This window comes from Bos taurus, chromosome 17 (assembly GCF_002263795.3).
Source record: "Bos taurus isolate L1 Dominette 01449 registration number 42190680 breed Hereford chromosome 17, ARS-UCD2.0, whole genome shotgun sequence".
NCBI classification, from domain to species: Eukaryota; Metazoa; Chordata; class Mammalia; order Artiodactyla; family Bovidae; genus Bos; species Bos taurus.
The window spans coordinates 34,848,841-34,862,428 of NC_037344.1; the positions used below are offsets into that span (position 1 = coordinate 34,848,841).

Sequence of the window (13,588 nt, forward strand, 5' to 3'; positions counted from 1 at the left end):
GAGTTTCCAGAAAATACCTTTATCCCACTTTCTGATATATAAGACAATCACTCATCTGCTGGTAACTTCCTATTCTCTGTAATTCTCATAGACTTTCTACAGTGCCCACATCTGTAAGCAATGTGGGAACCAGGGGACTAGACTGTCCATGAAGTTTTTCTAAATAGAGGGATAACAAGATCAGAGCTGCTCTCTGGAAAGATACTCTGCCAAGGAACAATATCCAGTTGACTCACTGGTGCTGTGGGCTGAACTGTACCCCCACCCCAAATTCATACACTGAAGCCTGAAGCCCCAGTACCTCAGAAAATTACTATTTGGAGATGGGGCCTCTAAAGAAGGATTAAGTCAAAATGGGGCTGTTATAGAGTGGGCCCTAACCAAATCTGAATGGTGCCCTTACAAGAAGAAGAGATCAGGATGTGTGCACAGAGAGGTGACCATGTGTAAGGTGGCTGCTGCAAACCCCGAAGAGGCCGCAGAAAGACCAGACATGCAGACAGCTGTATCTTGGACTTCTAGTCTACAGAACTATGAGAAAATCAATTTCTGTTGTTTGAGCCACTCAGTCTACGGTAATCTGTTATGGCAGCCCTAGCAAACTGATACAGATGGGATCAGGTAGAAGGCAGTTGCAACAGTCAGGGACCGAACGAGAGCAGCTGTGGCAACAATGCAGAGACCCCCGTGAGTATGAAGGACACAGCAGAACTGAAAACACAGAGCCTGAGACGGATGTGAAGACTGAGGGGATGAAGAGTAGAAATGTACTCTGCGAGATGGGCTGGTTGGCAAGAAATTTACAAAGTTAAATATTTTATATTTTAAAATACAGGGGGTCAAAAAAGGGGGACAAGTGATTTCAAGGAAAGAGGAGTTTCATTATAAACACATTTCTAGATGTGTCTGGCTAAGTGCTTTCTTTGTATCTCTTTGTCTACCTTGGTCTTTATTTTCTCAATGAGACACTCAGACAATTATTGATTGACAATCTCACTTGGAGAAGAAGATTAACATTAACATAAAATAGGCCCAGGTCCATCTGCTTTTTTTTCTAAATTTTTTTCTTTTCATCTTACACTATGTCCTTAAATAGTGAGCCTATCTCAAATTTCCTTGAAAGGGCCTAACTAACTTTTTAAACATCCTTTTAATCATTCTCTTTGTATTTTCTGCATGCCTTAGCTTATTCTGCATCTTTACAGACTCTATCTTTGAGGTTTATCCCATTCTTATATGGTATTTATTCTTAATTATGTCCTGCTCTTAATTTTTAAATATGCCTTTTAAAAATCTTTGAGTTCTTCAGAAAGCAATCCCTAAAATATTAAAGAATTGTTTCGTATTAATTCATGACAAATATTTTCTAAATAAAAAAGGATGCAATAAAGGGGTAGAAGAAAAGATGAGAGACTAACTTTGCTGAGCACAGTAAAGGCTCTGGGAAGTTTAAACTATTTTTAAAAATCACTATTTCTGTTCAAATTTATGCCACACCGTCCATCTGAAATTCTGGCCATGAACTGTATTCTAAACACTAACAAATCTGGAAGACACAATTAATTACTTACAATCACAAAGAGACCATGGTTTGAAAAGCCAATAGCAAAAACTCTATCCCTATCTGTAAGATGAAAATAACACTTCTTTCATAAGACTACAATAAGATTAAACATACTGTTCATAAAGCTGGCCCAGAGCATGTTCTCAGGAATTTCATCCATCCATTCAAAAAACATTCAGTAAATAACAAGATCCCAGGTGAAGTCATTTGGTGAAGGCCAAACAATAGGCCCTTCCTCTTTAAAGGCGCAGGGACGTGGCCAAGTTGCCATGGAACCTGCTTTGGTGTCTGGCTCAGGCTGGACAGATCCCATCAACACGTCATGGTTTTAATACCTTCCCTCCAAAATAATCTGCGCCTTACTTTTCCCACCTTGTAACAGCTGAAGGTATTGCTGTAACTATTTTTTAATCCAACACGTTGTATTAAATGTAATATATGTCTTCTTCATATACTACTGTCCTCTACTAAACCAGTTAGAAAAATTAGCTTCCCAATTTTATTTGTATTATATCCCCCTTACTAAATTGTTGAGTTTAATGGATAAATATAAGAATGTAAGAAGAGTCCTAAAGTTCTAAAACTCAAGAAACACACTCAAACTAGAATAGTTTACTTTTCATATAATTGTTTTGACAAATACTTTGTCTCAAAGAAAATAAGGAAATAAGGTAAATCAATCTTACATTTAAAGATTAAAGGTTAAATCTGACTCAGAGAAAGACTCTCCATATTGCTAATTCTAGTAAGATGAAAAGTAACAAAAGGAGACCGACCATGCAAAATGCAGGATTATACTATTAAGAATTTTCAAGAGGAAAGGGACCTTCTTCTCTCAAGTTTCCATACAAGTAGTCCCCTCCTTCTCCACACACAAACACACACGCAATTGTCAAACAAGCCAAAGCTAGAAATAGCTATGAAGATAAAGGTCAAATTACATGAGAGAATTTTTTAAAAGAAACATAACCAATAGGAAAAAATGAAAATATATAAAGACATACAGCAAGTATCAAAATATATGTATTATTAGGCAGTAGATTAATTTCATTTCTAATTCAAAATAAAGACTGTTCATCAAGTGTTATGTTTCAAAAAGTAATTTTTTAAATAGAGGTATTATTTGACTCTGTTACTCTCTTCCATTTCCTATTTATGTTATGACCATCTATAAATCTATGAATTGTTTTCTATTTGCAAAATGATTCAGCTCAGAAAGCAGAATGAGACTGGTCATTCAGTAGTCTCTCCCACCCACCCTTGCAGACATCACATCACAAAGACTATGACTCACTTTGTCATACAGTTTCTATCCTTTCAAGAGTTTTAAGATTGTTGTGATGAATACTGGCTCATAAATCTGAATGAATATTAGGATGAAATTATTTGTGCCATTTCCTCACAGCCAAAAGGGATATTAACAATGGTACCAGACAGTTCTTAATCCTAATTTATAAAATGATTCACAGCTTTTAGAAAGAGAGAAAGAGACAGAGGGAAAGAAAGGGATTTAAGGATTAAATATGACTCAAGTATGAACTCTCAGATCTATGGTTTTTAATTAAAAGATTACAGCTAGTTCTGAAATTGGCTAGAAATGTTGACATGTTATTCATTAGCTGAAAAGAAAAACTTCCACAATAAAAATTAATCCTAATGAAATGATTGTGTTTTACCTTTATTGCTTCCTTTGAATAATGTGAAAGGTGTCCACAGAAGGAACCACAGTGATGCTACGTTCAACTTATCTGCTCTGCGCACTTCATGCTGAAGTGTATATGCTTATTTATTTAAAGTTCTAGCTCATTCAACAATACACATCGAACCTCTTCATGGGCCTCAGCATGGTCATTCATTTGAGTCCAGGGAATTCTGGAGTGCCTAAAGTCAGTCTCAGTCCTCAGAGTAGAAAAGAGAGCAAAGGACTACTGGGTAATGTTTAAATTTTTTAAAATCCTTGCCATCTAGAAAGTTCCAGTAAAACTGAGGGACAGGAGGTTAAAACACATCAAGCTATTAGAGAGAATTTTTCGATAACGCAGGAGAGGACAGACGGGTACAGGGCCATGTGAAAGCCACAGGGTCTGACGCAAAGCCTAGGACTGGGGTCAGGAAGGAGGACTAAGTGCACTTCAGCTCAGGGAAACGGCCTGAGTCAAGGCTAAGAGGAGAAGGATGTCAGAAGGCCATCAGAGAGGGAGTCAGAAGACTTGGCTCATTTGTTGGGTACACACTGAACTTAAAACACATTCTTTAAGTAGACAGAGCTCGCAGTCCCAGTGCAGGAGATAGACATGTAAACAATTAATTACAAGAAAAACTGTTAAGTCTACAATCCATCCCAACTACTATGGGGAAAAAAGCACAGACAGAAACAACCAAGTCTCCCTGGGAAGGTAGGGGAAAGTTTCACAAAGGAAAAGACCACTGAGCTGGCTCGTAAAAGATCTTTTCAGGGAAAAGTGAGAGTGGGAGGAGGGTGTGAGACAAGAATTGGTGTGATAAAGGATTTTCCAAAAACAAGGATCACCAAGTGGAAAAGCCAACTGTAATAGTGATGGTTCTGCCAGTTTAGAGACAATCACGAAGGCAGAGAGCGCTGGCAGCATCAGGGGAGTGTGGGTCGTAAAGAGCTGAAACACTGAGCCGGTAGGTCATGCTTCAGAGGGAAAGTCTGGAGGGTCTGTTCATAGGTAAGAAAAGGACAGAGGAAACCAAGAGACAGGGCGAAGAAAAGTCACTGAGGCAGGGATGAATCCCAGGTGTCTAGTTTTGGAGACTAGAAGAAGAATTTCATTTCAGGCAGAAATTCAGTAGGAAGGGTGCCAGGTGGAGAAAATGATGCTATGTTCTGTCTTCTGTGGGATGAATTGAGGCTGCGGCAGTACATCTATCCTTTAGGCAGCAGGAACACGATACTAACACAGAGACAGAAAAGCAGAGAGAGTTGAAATGATCTGTGCTGAAAGATCACAAGTACTCAGAAAGATGGGAAGAGAGGCAAAAACAGAGCCTTGGGGGATACAACAGCAAAAGACCGAAGATAGGAGGGACCAGAGGAAAAGACGGTTGGAAGGGTGAGAGGAAACCGGGTTAATGTGCCAAGGAATTCTGGTGAGACAGAGGCAGACAATAGTGTGAAGTGTCAGAAATAGGGTGACACACTGGGTAAGTCCATGTGATTGAACTGGAAGACTGCCGGGGCCCAGAATGATTTAAGCAGAATACCAGAAGCACAATCCAGAGTTAGAAAGAGAAAAGGAGATGAAGTAGAAGAGAGTACAGGATTCTAGGATACCGGTCACAGAAAGACAAATGAACAATGCACAGCATACCTGAGGAATCTTCCATCACACAGTACATGGTAAATATCTTAATGCTTTTTAAAGAAAACAATTCATAATGAGAGCTTTTAACTAATTATCCTGAGCAATGATTCATCTTTTTATAGACTACACCAAAATTGCTAATAGCCAGCTTTTTAATATTTCAAATATGATTACATTTTTCCAAATATAATTGTTACATATATTTATCTTCATTAAAAGGCTAAGTGCCTAATCGTATATGTTACTATACCAAGAGAACTGTAAACCTTGACCAGGCTTTGAACAGCATGTGGCCCCTGAGTAGTTACCCACATAGAATGTTCTCATCAGCAGCTCACTTTTAGTGAGAATTACCAGAGTAAAAGGTACAAGCCTTTTTATGATGTTTATTTATATGGAGAAGTCATGGTCCCTACCTTAAGATGCCAAATTTTCTCAAAGTGCATAAATCATGAACAGAGAAAATAACCCACTCACAGAATCCTAGCCAGATCATTACTACACTACACAAATTTCCTTTAAAAAGCAAAACAAAACAGGAAAAAAAAAAAAACAACCTTCCCTCCCCACCCTCTGCAATATCCTAAAAAATCTGTGAACTTTACACTTTAGAATTCTATGGGATAATTTAATTTAGAGGGTAACTTAACTTGAGAAAGTAAGTAGCCCTTTGAAAATACAAATGCAGGCGACTTCTCTGGTATCCCAGCGACTAAGCCTCTGCACTCCCAACGGAGGGGCCTGGGTTCGATCCTGGTCAGGGAACTAGACCCCACCTGTGGCAACTAAGAGTTCACATGCAGCAACTAAGATCCAGAGCAGCCAAGTAAATAATTTTTTAAAAGAAAATCAAAATGCAAACACACACACACATTACTGATTACTGTAAATGAATGAGTATTAAGGATATACCAGTCAACTCAAAAGTCACCATATGCAGGAACAGTGACAGGGAACAACTGGGATGAGACATAAATTAAAAACTGAATATTGGCTATCTGTTGCCTCTAGGCCCTCCAAATTTCTTCAAACTAAAAATATCCCACAGGAATTTAGAATGGGACTAATCCAGTTTCTAAGAACTATGTGGTATATGGCTCAATGGGTGAAGTTCCCTGGGAGTTGCCATTTTTCCCTTATTCCCTGCCTAAATTCCTATGGCCATAAATAACCTAGCTTAGAGAGAGAGAAAGCAATAGCTACCCCCCAACAATGGATGCCAGAGAAGGCAACGGCACCCCACTCCAGTACTCTTGCCTGGAAAATCCCATGGATGGAGGAGCCTGGTAGGCTGCAGACCATGGGGTCACAAAGAGTCGGACACGACTGAGCGACTTCCCTTTCACTTTTCACTTTCATGCATTGGAGAAGGAAATGGCAACCCACTCCAGTGTGCTTGCCTGGAGAATCCCAGGGACGGGGAGCCTGGTGGGCCGTCGGACACGACTGAAGTGACTTAGCAGCAGCAGCAATGGATGCAGTAAGGGAACACTGAAAATCACGGTGCCACAACTGCATTTCCCATTGACGTGGTGGTGGCAGTTTAGTTGCTAAGTCATGTCGGACTCTTGCAACCCCATGCACTGTAACCCACCAGGCTCCTCTGTCCATGGGGTTCTCCAGGCAAGAATACTGCAGCGGGTAGTCATTCCTTCTCCAGAGGATCTTCCCGATCTAGGGGTCAAACCCAGGTCTCCTGCATTGCAGGCAGATTCTTTACCAGCTGAGCCACCAGTGACATAATGAAAATTCCACAATGATAATTGTTACTTGAATTATTTTGTCAACAGCCAAACACTTGACAACATACAAGTTAAGCAGAAGACCTGGTTTCAGAGTGCAGAAAATGACAAGCTCAAAAACAAAATAGAACCGAGAATACTTGTTTGGAGAGGATATGGTAATGAGGTTAAGGTTCAAGTCCAAATGTGCTGACTTGTCTTGTTCCAATTCCCAGAAATAGAGTGGTTACCCCAGGCCAGTCTTACAGATGTTTGTTGTAGGACAAAGGGGCCCAAGCAGGGGGTTTTGAAAAACAAGTAAAGGCAATGGCACATGAGTAGTTACCTCCCTGTTCCACAGGCATCTTTTGGCCAGAAAATAACAATTCTAATAATGCGAGACCTTATACTGCCTTTTTTCAATATCGCTGAGAGTAATTTCTGAGAATCAATATGTAGATGAACAGTCAATTTTATAATTATAATGTATTGAGGATGATTCTTGTTTTGTCTATAACGTTTTTTCAAATTACACCTAAAAATCTCAGCTATCCATTTAAAACATCGTAAGTCTGAACATAATGCTCAGAATCCACTTTTCATACCTCTGTCAAAATCCAATTATGGGATGGCCACTTTATAAACACAAAGAAAGCCCTCAAGGCATGTCACAAGAGGATATTGCCAGTTCTAGGCTGAAGTCATTTGGCACCAAACTCATTTTAAAAGGCTCCTAAGGTGTGGTAATATCCATGACTCATGAATTGTCCTTTCATTGCTGAACCAATTACACGATTTCCACAATTAAATGAGCTATTGGGTTCTTACTTCATTTGTTTACTGCACACAAATGTCATTAGAGTAAACAGTATGCTTATTAAAGTAAATTGGTGGGATCCACTTGCCAGATATTACCCAAAAAAGGTGTATGTGTGTGGAGGGGGGAGAATCTGGTGTCATCAATCAAAAGTTCCATTGACATAAAGGAAGAGAAGAAAAGGTGGCTTTCTTCATTGCTCCAGGGGGTACAACCAGAGGCAACCTGTGGACTCATAAGACCTCCCCAGAGCGACTATGTCAATATTTTGAAGTGGAGGAAGCCTAAAAAGCCAGAACAGCAGGGACAGTCCGCAAGGGGGCAAGTGGGCAAGAATCGGCAGGTAAACTCCGGCAATCAGTTCCGCCTGTGGACCTCAATCTCGTCTTCTACAAGATGAAGCTGGTGAACAGTTCGTTTTTAATGACGGGGCTGCATGGAATATGTGCGGTGGCACAGAGGGTGGGAGTCAGACGGGATCCCAGCCCTGCTCCACTTGGGGGTGGGCAGGTCCCTCAGCCTCTTCAAGGCTCAGTGTCCTCTGGAGGCCGGAAGCCAGAGGAGTGTGGCAAGCAGGCGGTCACCTCCTGGGAGAAGACCCAAAGGTCGATCTAGCACTTTTAACTACCTTCGTTTTTTCCAAAATAAAAGCATCTGGAATAAATTTAATGCTAAAATGTACACAAGCAGCATACTTTGCCCTGACTATACTCCACCACATGTTGAACGTGCTGCCTGGGATAAAATGTGCTCTCTTCCGAATGTTTTCACATGGTTTCAGTACTTCAGGGCATATACTTCTGTTACACATCCCCGTGGGCAAGTGGGACACCAAAGGGAAGGTGGATGTGCGGCACCCACGCTGGCCCTGTCTTTATCTCGCTTTTACCAACACACTCGTGTCAAATACAGGTTATTTCAGGATTGTGAGAAAAGTGCAGGAAAGTGGGCCTTTTGAAACAATTGTGAAAACAATTCAAGAGAAAACCCGGGGAGAAACACAGGTGATCTCCAGCAAAAGTGGGAAGCTGGAAACGCTGTCCGCCCAGCCCCACACCGTCCTGCCCTATGTCCCTTCAGAACCTAGCCATGTCCCCTGCCCCTGACCAGTGCCCCACATTCATGCCACCGACTTCACAGCCTCCCCCCTCAACTCCAGCCCTGCTGGTCAGCTTTTGGGGAAGAAATCATGCACATACAATTTAATTCACACGAAATGTTAAAACCGGGTAACTGCTCCACTTGTCCTTCCAGAGGCACCCTCCACCCCGTACCCATGAGGACCCGGGTCCAGGGTTTCCAGCACCCGCCGAGGCTCAAGTCCCTCGTGGAAAACGGTGTAGGGCCGTCGGCTGTCATCACCACAGATGGAGACTGTGGATTCGGAGAGCACACTGCATTTGCATTTTAGAAACATCTGGACAGAGAGTTAATGCCAAAGGGATAAATCTCCAGTGATAGATTTTGGGTGTATGGACAAATGAGTTTGAGGGAGGGGGCCTTGGATTTTCCAATGTTTCAAATATGTCTAGATCTCTGAACCTTAATTCGGTGGGAAGCTGTAGCAAGCATTAACAGCTTTTATTTCTCCACGTTTGCCGATCAGTTTTGCTCCTTTAGGGGAATGGAGGGGATATGGTTAAGAGGATACTGATATGGCATTGTTTTTCCTATATATTTCTTACCTGTCTCCTCCTGGTTTTGTCAACTATCAGTACACCTTTGATATGTCAGGGGAAAAAAAAAAAAAAACACTGTCCTTAATTAAACATATGTCCAGGTTGGCCTATACAAAAGTCATTTAAATTGATCATTTTCAGGTTTCTATTCTTGTCAGTCTACCACCTGGTACAAGGTGATTTTTAAAAATCAGTGCTCTCCACAAGTCTGGATGAGTACTCTACTCTCTACCTTTAAAGGTCTACGAGCTAGTTATCAGGTTGGCTGGGTTTCTCAGCCTTAACACTATTAACATTTACGGTCAGAACATTTTTAATTTTTTGCTGAGCGATTAGGGAGGTGTCCTGTGCACTGTAACATCCCTGGCCTCTACTTAGCAAATGACAGTAGCACCCTTCCAGGCATGAGTGAAAACATCTCCAGGCACTGCCAAATGTCCCCTGGAGAGTATCAATCCTATTTCAGACCATGAAGTTAAAATAAGAATACAGTAATGATGGCCCAGCCCCAAACTGGGAATAAAAAGTTAATAGTTGTGTTTAAAAGGGCGGTAATGTAATATGCAATTCAGAATTATCCTTACTAACTCCCATACATGCCTGTGTGCTCAGTCACGTCTGATTTTCTGGGACCCCCTGGACTGTGCCTGCCAGGCTCCTCCACTCATGGGATTTCCCAGGCAAGAATACTGGAGTTGGTTGCCATTCCCTTTTCCAGGGGATCTACCCAATCCAGGGATTGAACGAGTGTCTCCTGCATCTCCTATATTGGCAGGCGGATTCCTTACCACTGCGCCACCTGGAAAGCCCAGCCCCTATACAGTTTTGTTTTAAAGGAAATAGGGTATTGAGAAGGCAAAGAAAATACTGCAACTCATAAAATGTCTGGAAGAAAATGTACTAAAGGAAGCTCCAGTATAAACCTAATCTGGGGGAAGAGTTCTGTCTTCTCGTCAAAGAACAAACTACTTTTTGTGATACTAGAAAAGAGCAAAATTAATTGGGACATATGTGCACCTTGCCGTGTTCAGCTGGGCTACCCTGGCAGACAAGCACAGAATAAACCCCACACAGAAAGATAATTTTGTGAAACCTAGTTACCAAAATAGAGAAAGAGCACTAACCGATATATTGGGCTACAAGCATCTTTTCAGTTTTACTGGATAATGTAAGTGGTTAAGAAAATTGTTTAATTATGGCAGGCCGGAAAAAAGTTACAGACCTGAATCCTTTGCTTGTTGCTATTTTGAAATCAATAAAGACCAATTCTTATGAAGGGACATTTCCCATTACTGAATTTGTCAGCTAGGTTTGGCTGCAGAGTTTTCTCCTCTTCCTAAGTCTCATCCCGGAGTGAGAGCTTGCTAAATTCCTTCAGTGTCCGACTCTTTGGGACCCTAGGGACGGTAGCCCACTAGGCTCCTCTGTCCATGGGGAGTCTCCAGGCAAGAATACTGGAGCGGGGTGCCATTTCCTTCTCCAGGGGATCTTTCCAACACAGGGATCCAATCCACACCTCTTACATCCCAGGCACTGGCAGGTGGGATCTTTACCACCAGTACCACCTGGAGAGCCCCAAAGGACGCACTATTAGCATCACAAGGTAAAGAAGGCCTCTTGCGGAACTTGGGCAAAAAAAAAAAAAAAAAAGAGGATCAAGTTTTCCACCTGAAAACCATTATGGAAGGAATGGCAGAACAAACAGCTTTCAAAACATGTTTTACCTACACTTACAGGATGACAGTTTAAAAATATCTGATCTCTTTGTCTCACTTCAAACTCATCTATTTTTATCAGCCCATTTTATACCTCTTTCCTTCCTCTTTCTCTAGACCAGCGGGTTCTCAAACTGTGCTCCCAGATCAGCATCACCTGGGAAGTAGTTAGAAATGCAAATGAGGCCCCACTCCAGACCTAAGCGATCTGAAACTCTGGGAGATGGTTCAGCCATGAATCACACAACACACACACCTTCCAGGTGATTCTTATGCACTCTTAGTTTGACAACCAACGCCTCAGACCAATCTTATTGCTATTACCACAGATACATCATTATTATTTTTACAGAAAATGCAACTGTAGACTAGTAAATTGAGTCCTCTGCGCACTTCAAATTCTCATTTGATCCTCAAACCTGATGCAAGGTATCTTTCCAACAAGGACCTTTTAGTTGGTCTGCGGTCCCTCCTGGCTTTGCCCCGGAGACAACGGGCATCCCATAGAAGCGGTCGGAACTTCAGGCTCGGGGCGCGGGCGGCACCTCGCTGAGCCGCTCACCTCTGCTCAGCCGCCGGGCACCCCCGACGCGACAGGTTGTCTGCGCCCAGGGAGCCGCCCGCAAAGCCCGGGCGCCGGGGGCTCGGGGCCCAGGGGACTGGCTTTGCTGAGCAGCCGGCACACTCCAAAGCCTGGAGGAGCGTCTACCGCCACCGCAGCTCGGGGCAGGAGGGGGGCGAGTGGTGAGCCCGAAACCGCCGAGGGCCGAGCGGAGAGAAACCACAAGTCCCACCGGGGTCACAGTGAAGAGGAAGAAGGAGCGCGGAGGCTGGAAGGCAGGGGCGGGGGAGAGAACCGCAGGGGACGAAGACGGCACCGGGGAAGACCTGGGGAGCACTCACTGTGTGGGTCGCTCTTCTCGCGGACCCCGTCCACTCGGCCGTCGGGGTGGATGCGCAGGAAGAAGCCCCCGTTCTTGCAGTACAGCCGCTTGGGGTCCTTGAAGTGGCCCGGCGGGAAAGCGCCGCTGCCGCCGTCCTCCGGCAGGGCTGGCAGCGTGGTGATGCTCCCGGCGGCCATGGCCCCACCAAGGCCCTGGCGGGGTCCCCGAGCCCCTGGAGCCGCGCGGGGAGCCGCCGCGCCCCGGCCCCGGCCTCCGACGCGCTCCGCGGCGCGGCCCCGGCCCCGGCCCCCCAGCCTCCCTCCCCGCGGCACGCGGCCGCGCCCGCGAGCCCCCAGCCTCGAGCTGTTCGGCCGCTTCCCTCTCCGCCTGCCCTAGAGCGCGGGGAGCCCGGCGGTCCCGGATCGGGGGGTGAGGGCTGGATGCCTCTGCGGCCGCCGCTCTTGGGAGGGCCGCCTCCCTAAGCCGCAGCACCCGGGATCCGCGGGCACCGCGTCCGCCGGTCTGCTACCCGCTGGGCCGCGGCGTCACATCTAATAGGTCTCCACCCCCAGACGCCCACGACCCCCCACGCCCCCCGCCCGCCTCCCTTCCGGCGCACCGCCCCCTACTCGCTCCGGGTTTTCTGGGGCGGGTGTCTGGGTCGGGCGCTCGGGCCGCAGGACGCAAGCGCGCGACATCCGTGCCCCGGGAGCCCGAGGGGGAGAGCCAGGGCCGGGGGAGGTGCGGGGACGCGGCGGGAGGCCCTGGTCCAGGCCTCCGCCGCTTTAGGGGCTGAACCCCGCCGGTTCCCCAGAAGTCGCCCCAGCCCAGCTCCGCGCAGCCCAAACCACGTTTCGACTTTCTCTACATTGCGGAGCTTTCGCTGAGCAACCAGCCGTGACTCAACTTTTCAAACTTTAAATGCAATTTTCTCCCCCAGTCTTTTTCTCTGCCAGCGTCTCAAAGCGTAGCAACTATTTCCACCCCAAAGAAGTAGAGGAATTGAAGTCAGGGAGGATTGTGTGTCAAAATACGTTTTGAACGTCTCTAATTACCCAAAGACGAGGGGCACGCACTGGCACAAACTGTTAACATGGGAGGCGGAGGCTGAAGTATTTTACTAACAGGAGGGGGGAGAGAGGCCAGAGAAGGGGTTGAGTCGCAGAGAGGAAAAGATTTTTCTCTGACTAACCTGGAAATAGTCAACGTGCAAAGATGAAAATGGCCCTCGAATCCTTATCGCGATTGAAGCATGTTAATGTCTTGTTCTAGCTAAACTTTTAGGCACTTTTTGGAGGAAGGGTAGTTTATTGAAAATCCCAAACTACAAAATTGAGGTTAATTACACTTTATTTTTCAGTAGAATATAACGGGCACTACAGATTAGCAAAATACTCATCTTTAGAACTTCATATGCTGAGCATCTACGGTGTGCAAAGCATTCAGTAAGTGCAGTGGGAGATGCCCGATCAAACAGGGTCTTCTGGCACAGTGAAGGTGATACAAGGGGACCCAGAGTAACACAAATACTATGAACAGTAGAACAGGTCAAGGCCATAGACGAGTAAAAAGTTTCAGGAGATATCAGACAAGGAGTAATTCAGCTTGAGGATAGGCAGGAGTAAGGGAAAGCTTCTTGGAAGAAGTGAGAATACAGAAGTTCCTCTATTTAAGAACTTGTTTGCTTTCAAAAGATTATCCATGGTGCATTTGTTCATAAGGCTCTGAGATGGGTTTAACTCTAGACACATTTCTAGAATGTTAAATAGGAGTACGATTCTTTGGAGCTTTAAGAACCAAGGAATACTCTTCTCTGGGCTGATGGATGTTCTCGGACATCTGTCTCCAAAATGGACAGGTTTTAGCTGCGCTGAAAATC

General features: G+C 44.6%; 1 protein-coding gene across 1 annotated transcript in view; it reads right to left on the reverse strand.

The window, feature by feature from the left end:
* FGF2 (fibroblast growth factor 2) overlaps positions 1 to 12,009 on the reverse strand; it is a 59,520-nt gene extending 47,511 nt beyond the window's left edge. The window contains 1 exon segment of the mRNA NM_174056.4: positions 11,729 to 12,009. Coding sequence (NP_776481.2) covers positions 11,729 to 11,906 — 178 coding nt within the window. The 5' untranslated portion in view covers positions 11,907 to 12,009.
* Positions 12,010 to 13,588: the final 1,579 nt, after the last annotated feature.